The sequence below is a fragment of the Rhipicephalus sanguineus genome, chromosome 9, assembly GCF_013339695.2.
Source record: "Rhipicephalus sanguineus isolate Rsan-2018 chromosome 9, BIME_Rsan_1.4, whole genome shotgun sequence".
Classification (NCBI taxonomy): domain Eukaryota; kingdom Metazoa; phylum Arthropoda; class Arachnida; order Ixodida; family Ixodidae; genus Rhipicephalus; species Rhipicephalus sanguineus.
The window spans coordinates 28,470,729-28,489,195 of record NC_051184.2 but is presented as its reverse complement, the minus strand read 5'-3'; the positions used below and the strand labels follow the sequence as shown (position 1 = coordinate 28,489,195).

Below are 18,467 nucleotides of genomic sequence, written 5' to 3'. Positions count from 1 at the left end.
CGAGTTTGAATCTCACCTCGCCAAAAAAATTTTTAGCCAAGAATTTCTCTTTTTCTCTTTGTTTCTCTCTCTCTCCACTCGTTCTCTCCCCCATCAGGGTTACCGCATTCCACGTCGGACAAATCGGCAAACGTGTTCTGGGAGCGAAGCAGAAGAGGAAGCAGAGGATGAAGAGAGCACGTGCCGGTTCATAATGATGACAATTTTCTATCTACGACACACAGCAAACCTCGAGCATATTCTGCTGTAAAAAAAGAAAAAGATAAAGAGCATAACTGGCACAGGATCTACATCTACATCTACATTTCTATGAATGATCATATAGCAGCCAACCTGCATCGACCTGTAGCAAGGGATGTGGACAGCACTGCCATAACCTTTGTACTGGATTTCTCAGACTGAATGTGAGCATAACTAAAACAATTCATTCTTGGCTTCCAGATTAACAATCCCTTGAAATGTAGCGTGAAGAATAAACGACTGCTCAAATCCAGATTGTGCTTAGCTTACAGGAAGAAGAGCGGCCAAACAGTTACTTGGTTCTGTGATCTCCAGGCCGTAATAAAAATGCAGTCAGTACTCGACTCAGTGCTCTTGATTCTATCGTGCAGTTGGTGAACGTAGATCTTGAGGTCTGCTTCCAAAGAATAGAGTCTCTCACATAGAGACAATTATATACGACTTTTCACTCATGTGCGTAACCATATGATTTTCAAGATGGCGTTTCTCGGTGAATCTAGCTGGGCAAAGTTGTCATGGGCGTGGCTTCTCTGTAGCGTGGCATCTTAAAGAGGCCCTGCAACACTTTTTCAAGTAATCATCGATGACTTCTATAAAAGAGCCTATTGCCTTACAAATCAACTGCTGCGAAAATTTTCAGAATCTGCCAGGTATGAGCGGAGGTAGGGATTTGTCACATGCTTTAGGCGCTTCCTTTCTCCTTTTGTACCAGCGAGTGCCCTGAAAGCTACACCAGGGGCAGATGCCAAGGGGGCAAGAAGCGTCCTTTCGTCAGCGTGCATCATGACCTTGAGCACTTTGTTTTTTTTTTCGAACACACGGCTTACTTTTAGTGCGATCATGAGTTTGCACACGGGCAGGTGGCAGCATCCCATGGCTGCCGCAGTAACTAAGTAGCTCACGATGCTCTAATCAGCCAATGGCCGTGTACTTTGGGTTTTCGGTGCAATCATTTGGGTTTATGGCATCATTTGTCGAGAGAAAAGGGAACGATTTCTAGCCGACTTTGAGAATTAATTGGAAATTCCAGGCCGTGTGCTGCACTATAATATTTGGCTCTCTTATTCTCAGGAGCCTTGACTACCGATTGGCAGCATTTTCTGACCCTGCTGAATAAGTGTTGCAGGGCCCCTTTAAGTGCTCCAAAAGAGATTTCAAGCGTTCGAAGGTCTTGCCGCACTCTGGGCAGAGGCAAATCTACTCCACTTGCATGACAGCTGCTTGTGTCTGTCTGAAGGTCTTTTAATGCGGAATTTGGAAGGCCACATTTGGCATACATACGGCATCTCATTCGTACACACACTAGCATGTCTGACGATTTTCCACTTCCTAGAGAAACTTCTAGCCGCAGACTAAGCAAGCGTAGGATTTCCAACCCATGTGGTTGAGATAGTGCGTTATGAGACTGTGCCTATGAGAAAATTTGCGGCTGCAGACTTAACAGGAGGACGGCTTCTCACTATTATGAATGCACTCATGTAGGACGAGAGTTGACCTCTCAGCAAACTTTGCGGCTGAAGAACGGGCAGGCATGTGTGGCTTCTTGCCTGGGTTCAAAATCTGATGCTTCTTCGAACAGCTCTTGCTTGAAGAGCACTTCCAACACGTCACACACAAAAAGGCTGAGCGAGGTAGAAGTTGCTTTCTTGAAGAAGACAAGACCACTTGTTGAAACGTTGGCTCCAGCGACACCTCGTGCTCAAGGATTTCTCGACGACACGAAACAGCTGGCAATGCTAATTATGGGCTTTTTCTGAAGTGATACTGTAGTTCCTTCAGAGGTCCTGTAAAAAAGGGAAAAAAACAAGATATCCATAAGCCTTCTTGGGTGGTTTTCTTGCAAGGCTGAGCTGGGGATAAAACCGCACACTTTGAACCACACTAACATGCTGAAAAAAGACCCACATTGCCCATCACAGTTCGTTTAAAGATATTAGCGTGAACAAATTAGACCTATTAATTGTAAGAAGCTGAAAAAAGATATTTGTTGCCCCAAAATGAATACATATATCATTCATATGCATCTGGCTGCCTTATAAACCCACATAAAGCACAATATCGCTAACGCAAAACCAGAGAATTAAAACAGAAAAACACACTTTGCTTACAAAATGTAGCGTAGATTCAGGGCTGCTCGGCTCTGCCTTGATGTCAACACCAGCCATGCCCTGAAAAAGATTTGCTATTCACATTTCTGAGCAAAGTTGGGAAAAAACCATATGCCTTGAGACATACGAGCATGCTGAGAAAAACACCGATTCCCAGTCTAAGTTCCTTAAAGCATATCAGTGTGAAACAATTAAAAAAAAAAAACTGTAAGAAGTCTTTCTGCGCAAAGGCATGCCATGGCTGCTCCAAAACATCCGCATGGCGTGCCATGCGCTCATGCATGCAGGCATAAACAGGTTTCGTTCTATTAGCGCAAACACGCGCTGTCACAAAAAAACGCTGGCGTGGTGAACTTGCATAGGTAGCAATGGCTTTGCGCTTGCTCTCTTCAGCACATATCCAAACTGATGGGCAAGAAAATATCTGGCTGCAGACATGGCAGGCACGCCACTTCACACACGAGTGTGTTGTCTGTTGCCTACTCACACAGTCCTTGCTTTCAAATGGCCGGCCATGCACATCATATTCGTGGTCGTGATAGGTGCTGTCGCTAACTCTGGGCTTTTCTTGTAGTGAATCTTCAGCGCCTTCAGAGGTCCTGGACATTTAAAAAAATTATAACCATGAACTTGCTACGCTTGTTGCATCAAGACACGGTTAACGACTGAGAAAGGCCTTATAAAAAAACTGCATGATAAACACGCCTGCCTTACAGCTATGGTAATGCTATTTTAATTGAGATGAAACCATAAGACAAAAAGTCCAGCAAAACCAGCATTCTCTACTTCAGTGGCTCATTCATGCACAGCAATAGCTTGGAAGCCGCTCATAACACAGCATGCCAGCATGGTGATTGGCAGACGATATATGGTAAGATGTTTAAAGTATGTTGTATGAATTAAAACCACACCTCCCCTCAAAAATGAAATGAAGCTTGGTTACTGCTTGTCCATATTTGCGTACACTGTTGGCATCATTTAAGCTCTGACAGATATAGACTCAACTGAAAAGAAATCTGTGAAACATGCACCGTTTGTAGATTTCTTATCGTCATATATGCCCGCTGTGGCAGCTTAGAACATAAGGTGTCGCACTGCTAAGCTCAAGGGCACCGGTTTGATTCCTGGCTATGGCAGCCACATTGGGAGCGAAAATGCAAAGAACACTCGTGTGCTTAGATTTAAAATGTACGCAAAATAACTCCACGGGGTCGACATTAATACAGAGTCCCCCACTACAACATGCCTCATAATCACATTGTGGTTTTGGCGTGTAAAAGGATGGTGATTATATTAATATTATGGTCATATGTAATAGGTGTTTGGTTGAGCAGAGGTGAGAAATATGCACCTTAACAGCTCACAAGCCGAGCGCAGAATTATGTTTCCTGACAAGAAAAGCCTGATTCACCGAGCAGCATAAGGGACATCTGAGTGAAGTGACGCAGAACCAGTCCGTTGAGAAGAAGGGAAAAATTTATTAAATTCCTAAGAAAACACAAGTGCACCATTGTGATGGCGAAAGGCACTCGAATCTTGCGCAAGAGTCAGAAAGCTCGGTGCCTACATATTATACTCTGGCCAAGACGCACAACTGACACAGCGTAATGGACTTTGATATCCTCGCCTCCCTATCATCCTCATTCATCAATCCTTTCGGCCTTGTCCCATTAAATGAATGCAGAGTAGTCGGCCAGGACAAGCTATAGCTCAGGCCACCCTTTCTGCCCTTCTTCAAGTAAACCTCTATCCATGCAACCCAACCACTTGCATACATCTGTACAGAAAACAGATCAATACAGGTCAAATTAAATCCGTAAATCACTTCTGTCTGTTTTTATTTAACTTAAGATTGTTTAAACATTATCCCTCAGTTCCTGATTAGCTTGAGTTTTAAGTAGCTTAAAAGCATGAGCTGGAAGACACAAACAAAAGGCTCACATGTAGGGAAATACAATGTTTGCAAAACAGCCGTTTACATAAAAATAAACACCTATTCCTTTAGTGGAAAGCATTATACGAACACTCCTGTCAATAATGTTACGGTGGACCTCAGTGACCTCACCCTGGATTGCAACATGCCTCATAATCACATTGTGGTTTTGGCGTGTAAAAGGATGGTGATTATATTAATATTATGGTCATATGTAATAGGTGTTTGGTTGAGCAGAGGTGAGAAATATGCACCTTAACAGCTCACAAGCCGAGCGCAGAATTATGTTTCCTGACAAGAAAAGCCTGATTCACCGAGCAGCATAAGGGACATCTGAGTGAAGTGACGCAGAACCAGTCCGTTGAGAAGAAGGGAAAAATTTATTAAATTCCTAAGAAAACACAAGTGCACCATTGTGATGGCGAAAGGCACTCGAATCTTGCGCAAGAGTCAGAAAGCTCGGTGCCTACATATTATACTCTGGCCAAGACGCACAACTGACACAGCGTAATGGACTTTGATATCCTCGCCTCCCTATCATCCTCATTCATCAATCCTTTCGGCCTTGTCCCATTAAATGAATGCAGAGTAGTCGGCCAGGACAAGCTATAGCTCAGGCCACCCTTTCTGCCCTTCTTCAAGTAAACCTCTATCCATGCAACCCAACCACTTGCATACATCTGTACAGAAAACAGATCAATACAGGTCAAATTAAATCCGTAAATCACTTCTGTCTGTTTTTATTTAACTTAAGATTGTTTAAACATTATCCCTCAGTTCCTGATTAGCTTGAGTTTTAAGTAGCTTAAAAGCATGAGCTGGAAGACACAAACAAAAGGCTCACATGTAGGGAAATACAATGTTTGCAAAACAGCCGTTTACATAAAAATAAACACCTATTCCTTTAGTGGAAAGCATTATACGAACACTCCTGTCAATAATGTTACGGTGGACCTCAGTGACCTCACCCTGGATTGCCATCCGTGATGTCTCTTGAATTTTTGGTGCTGCTACCGTCAAGTGATTCATCAGTGTGTCCTATTTCATTTCCGTCAGTGTCTTTCTAGAAGACAAAGAACACATTCGTAAAGCTTGAACTAATTGGCTATCTTGACTGCTGTTAGATAACTGACTGCAAGGACTCCTCTCACATTATCTCTTAAGTTACTCCCGCAAGTAAAAAAAATTAAAGCAGCTTCACACTAGTGGTGTCCAGCGTGAAGGAAGTGTGGAGCTGGGCGGCCTGCCTGTTTCTTTTTAATTTTTGTTTCTCTCTTCCTCTTTTTCTCTTTCTCTCTGTTTTTCTATCTCCTTTTTGTCTATGTTTATTTCTATTTCAGCCTTTCTCTTCCTATTTCTTCCTCTTTCTCGCTCTTTCTTTCTTCCCTTTCTTTCTCTCTCTATTTCTCGTTTACTCTTTCGATCTCTCTCTTTCTTTAATTCTCTCACTTTCTTTCTTTCTTTTTCTGTCTTGCTCTCTCTTTTTCTAGCTTTTTTTGTTTCTGTTTCTACATCTTTCTATCTTTTTCTGTATTTCTTCCCGTTCTTTCTATTTCAATCTTTCTCTTTCGTTCACTCTCTGTACTCGTTCTCTCGCTCATCAGAGTTAGTGCATCCCACACCAGACAAATTGGCGCACATGTTCTGGGAGTGCAGCAGTAGATGAAGACGAGGACGAATAGGATGAAGAGGACATAGACAGCGCGTGCCGGTTCCTGATTACGACAGTTTTCCGTTCACTCTGCATGGACTAACGGCCGGCTTAAACAGCGGAGCTGTTAAGAAGCATTCTGACATTTCACACACATCAAAATCAGCACCACAGCAAAGTCAAGATTTACAGGCCACCACTATGGTTATTTATTAAACTACTGCAGTGGGTATCAGTGACAAATTATCAACTTATTGGGCTAGCTCAAATGAAAGCAACTACTACCATTCAACAAAGCACGACTAGCACCTTTCTGGTGCCGATCGTTAATGAGCCATTCCACATCAGCCTGAAGCACAGAACGTGGTGAACTTGCTTGCCAAAAAGCTTGGTACTATCAGCTTTTCAAACTGCCAGTAAGTCAGCTTGAACATGACTAGAATATAATGTGATGTTGAGGCACAAGGTAACACTTCCTTCGAAATTTAATTTTCAGCATGACTGATAAAAGCACTTTACTCACAGTAGTTCTGACTCCATCATGCTTCTGGCACATATGCCTTTTGAGATCTGCATGCCTCGAATAGAGTCTCTCACACATGGGACACTCGAGCTTTTCACCCGTATGTGTTACCACATGACTCTCCAGGTGGGATTTCCTTGCGAATCTGGCCGGGCATAGGTGGCATGGGTGTGGTTTCTCTATGCTGTGCCACTTAAGATGCTCCTGAAGAGCTCTCATATGCTTGAAGGCCTTGCCACACTCTGGGCAGTGGCACATCTTTACTCCACTTGCATGCAGCTTCACATGCCTGTCCAATGTAACCTTCGCACAGAATCTTGATGGGCACATCTGGCACGCGTAAGGCTTCTCAACTGTGTCGGCACACTGGTGCTGGACAAGATGTGCTGGCTGAGAAAACTTCTGGCCACAGACGGAGCAGGCATGCTGCTTCACACAGGCTGACGTCGTCTGTTGCCTTCGCATAAAGTCTGTGCTTGCAAATTGCTGCCTGTACACATTATGCTCATGGCAGATGTTGGTACTGTCTCTGGGCTTTTCCTGTAATGAAGCTTCAGCACCTTCAGAGATCCTGGACATATTAAAAGAAATGATAACCATGAGCTTACTACGTCAATTGGTCATAGCATCACACTGTTGAGGACTAACAATTGTCTCGTAAATACTACTTAAAAGGGTGGTGACACCAAACTTTGAGGCTATAAAAAACCTGCTGTAAGCTTTCTCTGTATGCAAGGATACTCAGCACGAAGTGTTGGACACAGCAGACGCTTAGAATATATGTTAATTCGCTTCCAATGTGTGCCTAAATGCTCATTCTCGTGATTGAGAACCATCACTAGCGCAAGAGACACCAACGTCTCTGTGTAGAAAGCGTAACGAATAGTTTTAGTGACGTCAGACCGCATTAGAGTGATTTGCAGTGAGCGGCGACCCACAGCTCCGCTGCACCGGGCAAGCCAAGAGAGCATCGGCTGCGAACTACACTCAATTTTTCTGAGCTTGTTGACGAAGTAGCCGAACTTGCCCGCATTTTGCAAAGTGCTTCACGTTGTCACACGCAACCTGTGAAGGCGACATTAGAGAAGTTTAGTTCGTTCACACACATCTTTGCTTTAGCATGCTGGGTTACCATAGCCTTAAACATGAGAGGCCGGATAGGTGGGGCTACCTGGTGGCGCTAAGATGAACCAGGCAAACACAGAATTGCTGTTGCAGAAACCTAATGTATTCTACGTGTCTGCTGGTGTAAATTCTTGGCATTGGCGTAGTTCGGAATGCGCTGCCTTTTAAAACAATTTTTCGCCACGGTCACTTAGTGAAAACAAAGAAACTCCCCTATACCGTATTTACTCGCATAATTTGCGCACTTTTTTTCGCGAATTTGGAGCTCCGAAAAGGGGGTGCGCAAATTACGCGGAGATTTCGCGAGCACATCTGAAATAACGCACAATATATAGTCCTAACACGCGCGATATAATACATTGAAGAAGAAAATAAATTATAGCGCAAACGAAGGGTTTTTAACAGAATTAGCACGTACTTTAACCAGCCAGATTCGGTCATGCGCGGTCTAGTCAGAATCACTGGTTGAGAAGTCCGACTGAGAATCATCGCCGCGGCCGCTGTCACCGCTTTCCCAAAGCGCGTCGTCCTTCCCATGAAACACATAACCTCTATAAAACGTCTTTAAAACGTTTAAAACCTCTATAAACCTCTATAAAACGTTTTATAGAGCTTTCGTGTTTCGTGGGTTGGTTCCGTCGAGTGCGTTGAGGCGTCTTCTTGAAGCTCTTCGCGACAATGCTGGGAGTAACGAGGTGCCACGGCACGGCGATACCGGTGGGCTAAGCTCTCGCACATATTTGAAAAGGTATTCTTCAACGGCAGGAAACTTTCCATGCTTCGGTCCTCGGAACGGTCTCCTTCCCGGTCTTGTATTAAAAAGCGAACTCTTCTGCGGCACGGTTCCCGTTTCCTTAGGCAAATTCTATAACAGTGAGCTTGAATTTTGCGAATAGTTATTGTAGCTCAGCGCAAGAGAACAGTGAAAACGCAACTGGCTGATCGCGAAACCTAAACTTCCGAAATCAACGAAGGCTGCGTCGCAGCGCGGACGCAGAGGAGGAGGGTCAGCGCGGGAAAATGTTGGCGCGACTGGCCCTCGCACGCCTCCGATGCAGAAAGTAGTCCGTGCCGTGTCGCGTGCATGCATTCTCACGGCGGGAGACCGCTCGAACAGTTCCGACAACCGGTGAACAGATTAACGGTTGGTACGGTCTCGGCGGTTTCCAGAGAATAGAACGAACTAATCGGAAGAAGGGACTTCGCACTCGCAGCCTGTCTTGTGTATGACTGTGCTCGCCTGCTCGGTGAGGGCCGCGGGGCGCGGCGGCGCGGCCGTCCAAAGTTCGCCCCGTGCGCGCGCGCCGGCGAGCTGGCTCGAGCGGTGCGGGGAGCGCAAAATATGCGAGTAAATATTTTTTCTTTAGCAAAGCTGGTAAATATTAGGGGTGCGCAAATTATGCGAGGGCGCAAATTATGCGGGTAAATACGGTAATTCTAATGAAAAATTCATAAACAGGAGATGTGCTGAAGCTGACCTTTCAACAAGTTCACTTGTCGAAACGTTGGTAACCATGACCTGCCTTCTTTTGGATTAGTACCTATAATTGTGGTTGCACGAAGCATCACAAGAGGTCAATACTATCGTCCAGTAACCCGGTACTCCGGAAACATCTCTGCGTATAACATAATACTGTATGTGCTAATATTCTCTATTAGAGAATTTTAGTGAGTTTTGAAGGCATCCGGACGGTTGCCCGCATTTGTGTGCGAGAGCAGATGATGCAGCACTGTGTGCGTTACAGCTTTATGGGCCCACGTGTTCAAGCTTCCTACACGATGACGTCAGTGTCCAACTCGATGCCCAGAAACCAAAACCGAAAGGCATTCACATATATAAGGCGATATTAAATTATTTAGCGAGAATGCATGAATCTTGGAGCGTGCATCATGCTTCCTAGAGCAATAAGAAACGTTTGCAGCAAAGAATGTGCAAGCCACAGATTTGATGACACCACCCATTTAATAAAGACCCCTGCCTTACAGCTATGGTAACGCTATTTAACTTTGAATAATTGAACATAAGCTTGAGTTTCTAGCAGTGAACATTTGTCCTATGTTGACCCATTCGCTGTCACTGACGTACCGGTACGTTTTCGCGTTTCTCCCCCGCAGTGTCACCGACGTACCGGTATGTTCTCTATTGTGCGCTAAATAGGGGGGAGCGATCGTACCCACCCTTTTTTACTATGGGGCATGGTCGCTCCATGCGTGCTACTCTCTCAAGCTGAGCGACCACGCAGTGTGCATGTGATTACGGATACAAGGGTTATTCTGCCACCTGTCGCAGGTTTGCAGGGCTTTTTTTCCTTTCCTCTCTTTTTTTTGTATTCTGTTGGCATGTCCGCTGCAGTGCCTCAAGTTCAGAGGCACACGCTGTTGCCTCTCCACCGAAACATGACTCGATCGCTGCTTTCACTCGCTCGCTCGCTGCGGCCTCTCTTGCTGATATCAACAGCAAACGAGGTTGTTGTATCCCCTTTCCATCTCTATCTGTCATCTTAACTTCACAACGTGCCATTTCTCTGCGTTTCAAGCTTCCCTGATATTCCCGAAACCAAACCAACACTGGGAGTGCGGCACGGCCAGAAACACCCAACAGTGAAAGGGTTAAAGCATGAGCTGGAAAGAAACAATAGGCTCACACATACGGAAACACAATATTTGCAAGACATCCATTTACACTAGAAAGAACATATATTTCTTTAGGGGAAAGCATTAAACGAACATTCTTGTCTACTGTGTAAGAGTGGACTTCAGTGAGCTCACCCTGAGTTGCTATCCATGATATCTCTTGAACTTTCTGTGCTGCTACTATCAAGTGCTTCTTGAGAGGCTCCTGTTTTATTAGTGTCCTCCTAAAAGACAAAGAACAGAATGCTAAAGCTAAGTGTTCAAGAGATTTGGCTGACTGAAGCATGGCTGTTATTATCAAAAGGGCCAGATATGGCCAAAAGATGCCAGGAGAATTCTTAGAAACTGTGGGATGATACAATGAAAAATGTCTAAGATGGCTGTGTATAGGCCTAAATCTATTTGACATCACACGCATAGAATTATAGTGAAAGAAAATTCCTGCAGACCCCACATATGACAGGGGATGGATGTTGCGTGAAGTAACAAGCTATAAACTAGCTACAGATCATTGTTTGACTAAGGGTTATTCTTTCTTGCCAATGACTTTGAGGGTTATTTCTTGCCAGAGGTGACGAGAAATGCTATGCATTCAAAAAAATATTTTACAACCATCGTTGAAGATCGAGGGACCTGGCAGAGGCAGACTGCAAGATTTCTGCAAAGGCAGCTGTCATTACTCGGCGTTGAGGACCTTTTTCGCGTCCGAAGCTCAAAAGAACTGACGGTATTCCTCGCCAAGACTAAGCCAGTGCAGCGTGTTTCAGTGGACGTTAAGGAAATGTCCTTCAACATTCCCAGGGAACCTTTGCTTAAGTCTGTGAGGAAAGCCATTTAGGACTTTGGTGAGGCCAGATTTGTGGGAAAAAATGAGACGCGATTGTTTGACTCTATGGACCTTTTGAACAGGTATCTGACTTCCCTTTACATAGAATTCGATGGGTCCCAGAAAGATGGCATTTCCATATGATCATGTATAGTGCCTACCCTTTCAAATCTGTATATGGCCCAAGGAAACAAGCCGGTGCACAAGTTTGCCCATGCTAAAAATATTGTAATTTGTTAGTATATGCATCACCCTGTGTTGTCTTTCGTTTTCTTGGTCCTTGTCATACCTGGCAGTGCATTACAAGATGAATTCAACACCAACTAGCCCCCGTTGCAGCCTTATTAACAGATTATTTAGGAGCCAACCGACAATGACCTGAAGCATGGGATGCAAACACATGTGCTGTACTTTTTTGTGCCAGATTTCACAGACTGCCAATTAGTACCAAGTGTGAACAGGACTAAAATAATGCACTTTTGAAATACAAGCTAACAACCCCTTTCGATTTGAATTGTAGCATAAAGAACAAAGAACTGCGCAATAACAGATGGCGCTTCACTTACGGGAGAAAGTATGGTCAGAGGGTTATTTGGCATCGTGACGTCAAGCCTGCTGTCGGTGCTCACCACGGTGGTCTCAACTCCATCATGCATTCGACGCATATGCAGATTAAGGTTCGAACGTGACGCAAACAGTTTCTCACACACGAGACACTGATGTGGCTTTTCACCTGTGTGTGTTAACATATGACTCGTGAGACGAAGTTTATACCTGAACCTGGCTGGGCAAAGATGGCACAGGTGTGGCCTCTCCCTCCGGTGCCACTTCAGGTGCTGCTTCATTGCTGTAATCTGCTCAAAGGTCTTGCCGCACACCGGGCAGTGGAACATCTCTACTCCACTTGCATGCAGCTGCTTGTGTCGTTCCAAGGCCGCCTTCGTGCAGAATTTGGATGGGCACGTCTGGCACGCATATGGCATCTCCCCCGTATGCACGTGCTCATGCAAAACGAGCTTGCACCTGGCAGAAAACTTCTGCCCACAGATGAGGCAAGTGTAACGCTTCTCGCCCGTGTGGACCAAACGGTGCCTTATGAGACTGGGCGTGGATGAAAACTTGCGACCGCAGACAGAACAGGGGTACGGTTTCTCACCCGTATGGGTACGCATATGTTGTACGAGGTATGACCCATAAACAAACTTGCGGCCACAGACAGAGCAGGCGTGTGGCCCCTCGCCCGTGTGACGGAACTGATGCCTTTTCAAGGAGTCCTTTCTTGCGAAGCACTGCCCACACACGTCGCACTTAAGGTGGCTGCCAAAGCTGATTGTGGGCTTTTTTGGAGGTGATACTGTAGAAGATCCTTCAGAGATTCTGGACATTAAAATAAAAATATAAAGGATAGTTAACCATCATATAACATGACTGGTCACTGCATAATGCTGGGACATAGAAAAATACTACGAATAAAGTCACAGTTTCACCTGAAAGGCGAAGCATTGATAACAACACATCTAACAGCTATAGCATGGTTTGTCGCTTTATCGGCTCTATCGCAGTAAGCATTCATATACTAATTAAATTATAAATTTAATCTCATTTCCTTTAAAACAAAAGGAAATGAGAACACAACTGACTCGATCACTGCAAACACTGGCTTTCCCAACTCTGGCAGTCTCAGTGGAAGAGGTATAGCTCACCTTATCTCGCTGTTCATCACAGCTGTGAATGCTGAAGTTTCAGTATCGTTTGTTGATGTGGTTACAGAGGCGATCCTTGGAAGTGAGACTTGACGCTCAGATTTTCCATTTCTAACCATGTCTAGAGGGTCCTACAGAACAGCACAAAAATTTGCATATTGTGAATGAGGGCAACCGTGGCACGTTACATGTCCCTTCGTCTCCATGGAATGAAAGGTGTCCCAAGCTTTTATGTGTAGCTTTGAGTAAATGCAACATTCTTTTCTCATAAGATGAAAGCACTTGCTATTTGGTTGTTCATATAAAAACCGGAAACAGTGAAGTATGGGGCCATAGAAGAGGAGCCCAAAAATTGACACGTGGAGTGCTGTCTATTAAATGCCCTTACTGAAAAGTCGAAGCTTCAACTTTTTTAATTTGCCTGTCCTGCACCATTTTTCACTATCCATAGAATCGTCATCCGACATATTTGTCAAACTTATAGCGTTTCATTTATCAAGACTCTACTATGTTATACACACATGCACTGCAAACATACATACATCGTACAGTGCACATGTATATACCGAGGAGTAAACATCCAGATTAGGGTTCACAGTTAGAAGCTATCTCGCTTTGTGCGGTTATCATTTCTGCTATGCAGCTGTTTATGCAACTTATTCTTGCTTCCACTTGCTCTAAGCAACCATCACAGAGCGCAAGCCTGATGCTTCTCAGATGTCCATGATGCTTTTAAGCAAGATGCTATAATAATAATAATGGATACTATAATAATAATAATTGTTGGGGTTTAACATCCCAAAACCACGATATGATTATAAGAGATGCTGCAGTGGAGGGCTCCGGAGTGGCCCGCCTGGGGTTCTTTAACATGCACCTAAATCTAAGTACACGGGCCTATTCGCCTCCATCGAAAATGCAGCCGCCACGGCCGGGATTCGATCCCGTGACCTGTGGGTCAGCACTCAAGCACCATAACCACTAGGCGACCGCAGTGGGTGACAAGATGGATGCTAGCGATAACCTATGCGCAAGAGGAAGCGGCCTCGTGAGTATTGCCTATCATATGTAGTTGAGTTGCAGTGGAGCAGGTGTTTTAAAAGGCCACTGATTTTTTAACAATGTCGCTAGAATTACAACGCATGGAGCTCTTTTATAGCAAACACTGTTCCTTAGAGTGCCAGAAAGGACGCTGGTAAAAACTTAACCAACAGTTACAGCCTTGGTCTGTGAATGGTTGTCATATCAACCCACAAGCTTCAAATTATTGCCAACATAAAACATGAGATTCAAGACGACGAAACTAACTTCACTTACAGATATTGGTGTGACTGGGGGGCTACACGGCTCTGCCTTGATGTCAACACCCGCCATGCCCTGAAAAAGATTTTATACACATCTCTCAGCTGAGTTTGGAATGAACCATGTACTTTGAACCACCCGTACATGTTAAGGAGACTCATTTTCTACCCAAGCTCACTTATGCATACTACTGTGAACGTATTAAGACTCTAAGAAGCTGCAAGAGATCCTGATTGCTACCGAATAAACAAATATACCATTGATCTGTGTGTGGCTGCCTTATAACCCCCAAGCATAACTTCGGTGACTGTAGCAAGCTTCACGAATAAATATTTTGCAACAGCATGGACATTTCAAGAACTGCACAAATATCCATAAAGGATCAGAACAAGTTTTACTGGTACGAAATTTGGGCCCAACATGCAGTCACTTTCAGGGCGAAACCTGCGCCGATTCGTTCTAGTTTCACTTCTATCCCGCCGCCTGCAAGACGTGGCATCTTTTTTACTTTTCTCGTACAGCTGCATCGCAATCCTCAACGCTGTTCCTTTGTGACTACAGGGCCTTCTAGAGCACTGTAGTTGCGACGTTTTCGTTCTAGCGCTAACAAGACCGACACCAAACTCCACTGAAACACGTTTCTTTCTCGCCCAGTGAGTTCTGGAGCGGTCCGCAACTTTCAAATCCGCATGCGATGACCTTCGCATCATGAAGACAGGGTACTTGACATGACGTCTAGTTCCTAAAGCGCGCAAAAAACACGATTCCACGTACTTTGCCTACGCTTCTTTGACATGCACAGTTCACTTCGGCGCCATTCGGCCAAATCATCGGCTTGCTCCTGGCTTGGATAGGCTTTTGTATCTAGCCGGTACCAGAAACCATAGTAGCCACCCTAACCATAGAGTTTTCTACAACCAGAAACTCTTTTACATGTAGAGAAGACGGGAATTTTACGAACTTGCCGAGCCAGCTGGTCTGTTCCGCTGTCGTGTGCAGGGCCTAGCAGGGCTTTGATGGTGTCGACGTCGTTGACCTTGAAGTTATTTGATGTTGCTGGCGTACGGCGCGGATGTTGAGGTCTGCGGGGGAGGCTTATGTACACCACTAATAATCTAGGCCAGTGTTTCCCAAATAGGGGTCCGCGATACCCATCCTCGAAAAAGAAAAACAAAAAAAGAAACACGTTTTTTGGAGGCACACCAGAGAACACCCGTGACCGCGGCCCCTTCTGATTTTTATGCTTCACCACATAACACTTTTGCATTGCGGCGGAGCTGACTTGTTTTCCATTCTCTATGTTTTCTATGACAGTGGCTCTCAAATGGGGATCCGCGAAGCCAATTTTGGGCGTCCGCGAAACCCATCCTCGAAAAAAAAAAGGTTTTTTTTTTTTTAGGTACACATGTCCCATGACAGCGGCCCCTTCCGATTTTTGGTATGCTCACTCCGTTTGAATTGCGACTGAGCTGACTGATGTTCCCCTTCAAGAGATGGCTGAAATATATATATATATTGCAGTTTTCTACAACATATGCACGTGAGCATACTTTTTCTTGGGCAAACGTAGCTAGAAACAAATTGAATGTGGCTGCAGCAGACCGCACAACTTATTGAGAAGCTGTTGAAATCGAATTGGCGTGGCACTTTAGTTTGATCGCTCTTTGCCAGAGAGAAATAAAAGGCACCTATTTCACGCTGCATGTTGTGTTAATTTATCACCTCCCCCCCCCCCCCCTCCCGTTTTTTTTTTTTCTCTGATTGCAAGGGGTCCCTCATCACTTGCACCAGTCCACTGAGAAATTTTTCAATCCGCGCTGTTTTTTTACATCCGTCGCGCGCTAGCGTTTCTGCCACTGCAACGAATTTGTTTGCGGTGGCACACTGTAAAGCAAGAGAGCGTGCAAAAAGGGTGTGTTTTTATCCCACAACGATGATCCTCATATATCTCGCGTGCCTGTCAAATCCTGCCATATAGTCAAAAATGGCGGGATATGAAGGGTTTGATTTTAACTGGAATAATACCTCTCGAGCTAGTTGGCTGATCATAATAACGAGGCGAAAACAGTGCACACTTGACGAGGACGAACAGAGGGAACACAGGGCACAGTGTTCCCTCTGTGTTCTGTGTTCCCTCTGTCCGTCCTCGTCGAGTGTGCGCTGTTTCCCCTCGTTTTGATTTTAAGCCAATCGAAGTTGACTAAAGGCGGAATTCGAAACTGAGTCACAATCACGAACAACATGCGCTATCAGCATGATGACAGAATTCTTGATGGAAAAGCGGCGAGCACAGCATTTTTAAAGAAAGGGAGTGCAAGCAAGCTAGATGGTGATCCTTGTTGTGGAACAAAAGGACACCCAGTTCAAGTGTTTATTATTTTTTTAAATGCATCCATGCGTGCTCCTCCTAATAAGTATTTGTCTGTGCCAATTCTCCGATGGGGCACTATCAGATGAAAGATTTAATTAATTACAGCGAAGCTTTAGGCTTCTGGTCTGAATTTTACAGCAGAGCTGTGAAAGGGATACTGAACGGAATTTTTGCCGCCGAGGTTTTCAGCCACACTGAAAGATTGGGAGCTGAAATTGGCAGACACAAAAAAGTAATTGAACAAAAAATTTCACTGGAGACAATGTTTCAACAAGTGGACTTGTCTTCAAGGCAGCAATTGCCTTGATGAATGTAATAATTAATTTTTTTACAGGGTAGCTAGTGCTCCATTCTACAAGCTTGAGCTGAACTGCACTATTAAAAAATCCCGGCGGCAACTGTGTAGCACATGCAACACAGGGGCTTAGACACAAGGCCAATCCCCTATCCGTATAGCCAGACTACAAGTACACTAAGACTTTTACACTGAGAATGTGACGTGTGTGAAAAATTAATTCATAAATATTAAGAGTGAAAACCATTATAAGTTTGTGGGACACATGGTAGCATGGGATACCAGATTAATTTTGCCACCTACTAAGTTTCTTTAACATGCATGTAATGTTATGTATATGAGCGCATCTTTTTAATCCTTTTACCTGCATTGAAATGCAGCCATGCACACGGACTCAAATCTGCAACCTTGAGCAAAGCAGCATCATGTCATTGCCATTGGGCTACCGTATATGCTGGGTAAATTTTTTATTGTAAGTATGGAAGCGCACATGACAAATAGTCTAGCAGGGGCATAGCCAGAAATTTTTTTCAGGGGGGGTTCAAACATACTTTATGTATGTTCGTGCGTGCGTTTGTATGTGTGCGTGTATATATGAGCAAGCAAAATTGAAAAATTTCAGGGGGGAGGTTGAACCCCCCCAACCCCCCCCCCCCCCCCCATTTGCTACGCCCCTGTAGTCTAGGTTGGTCACCATAACCATCAACTACGTCTTTTATCCCATCTCTGTGGACTTGGCACAGTCGTTGTCTGTAACGGCTGCACCTCCTGATGTTTCAGTGCTGTCTCTTGACCTGGTAGCAGCGACAATCCTTGGCAGTGTAGGGCTGGAGGCTCAGATGCTCCTTTTCTATCCATGAGAGTCCTACAAAACAGAGCAAACATCCTTATTTTTGCAAGTGAATGCTGAGACAATGTGTCAAAACACATCTACTTCAAGAGCACTGACTTGCAACTCAATTTTTAACAGCAGAGCTGTTTAAGCTTTTCGTTTGTCTGTATCGTGTAGACCAGAAACGGCACCTGGCTATCACGTCACTGCACATATGGAGGGGTCCGCTCTATGCAAGGCTGGTGCAAAAGCCCAGCTCCGGTTCCAGCTGCACACAGTCGTACCGTGCACGTGTCAACGTCCCCTTCCCATAGCGCGAGTCATTGCAGCTACGACGGGTTCAGGTGAATAAGGCAACAGGCTATGTCAACAAACAACACTTTATTTCTATGCTAGCAGGTATTGCACGACAAAAGCTTTTGAAGTTTTGATAAATAAGCTAAAGAGCAACTTAATTTGAGTAACTTTATCCTGTTGCCTTTTTCTATGATGAAGCTATACCGCTGCCAGCACGACTTTTTTTATAAGCATGAAAGCTGCAACTGTCATAGGTTCACTTTTTTGAGCTGTTTTTCTGGGTCGAAAACAATCACTCGTGAGTCGATTACCTCCGGCTCTGATATATTCGTCAGTCTGAGTAAGCCAGGCCAAGTACAATTTAGGTGAACTTGAGCCAGAGTGAGTCCACATGAGAGAATTTTGGTAGCTCTGAGACTGATAGCGTTTTCCACGAGAAGATCTGGAGCGGCCACCAAAATCCTGGAGTGGGCACTCCGACTGCACCAAGTCGAATTTTCCTGTTATACATGGCAACCTTCTGTGCAAGATCACACAGGAAGCTCCTTAAGCACACGTCACATACACCGCTTCCGGAAACAATTTGTGCTCTCGCTTTGTATGACTTCGTGGCAACCTTGGTCGCCA

At 44.7% G+C, this 18,467-nt stretch overlaps 2 protein-coding genes across 3 annotated transcripts in view; both read right to left on the bottom strand.

Moving 5' to 3' along the window:
- Positions 1-569: 569 nt before the first annotated feature.
- On the bottom strand, positions 570-14,891 carry LOC119404860 (zinc finger protein 883). Of its 2 annotated transcripts, none has more exons than XM_049419040.1 (10): positions 14,820-14,891; positions 14,061-14,120; positions 12,744-12,874; positions 11,607-12,417; positions 10,350-10,438; positions 6,456-7,026; positions 5,250-5,344; positions 2,836-2,947; positions 2,349-2,408; positions 570-2,024 (listed from the first exon to the last, which is right to left on the bottom strand). In XM_049419040.1, the coding sequence occupies exons 1-10, from the start codon at positions 14,874-14,876 to the stop codon at positions 2,016-2,018; spliced, it is 1,995 nt and encodes a 664-aa protein (XP_049274997.1). In that variant the 5' UTR covers positions 14,877-14,891; the 3' UTR covers positions 570-2,015. The 2 variants fall into 2 exon arrangements, with proteins under 2 accessions (XP_049274997.1, XP_049274998.1); XM_049419041.1 differs by lacking the exon at positions 14,820-14,891 and adding an exon at positions 14,554-14,809 and having other exon boundaries at positions 572-2,024.
- Positions 14,892-17,444: 2,553 nt separating this feature from the next.
- LOC119404862 (zinc finger protein 160) overlaps positions 17,445-18,467 on the bottom strand; it is a 58,217-nt gene continuing 57,194 nt past the window's right edge. The window contains exon 11 of the mRNA XM_049419042.1: positions 17,445-17,576. The gene's annotated coding sequence lies outside the window, so the exon portion shown is untranslated. The remainder of the gene's footprint in view (positions 17,577-18,467) is intronic.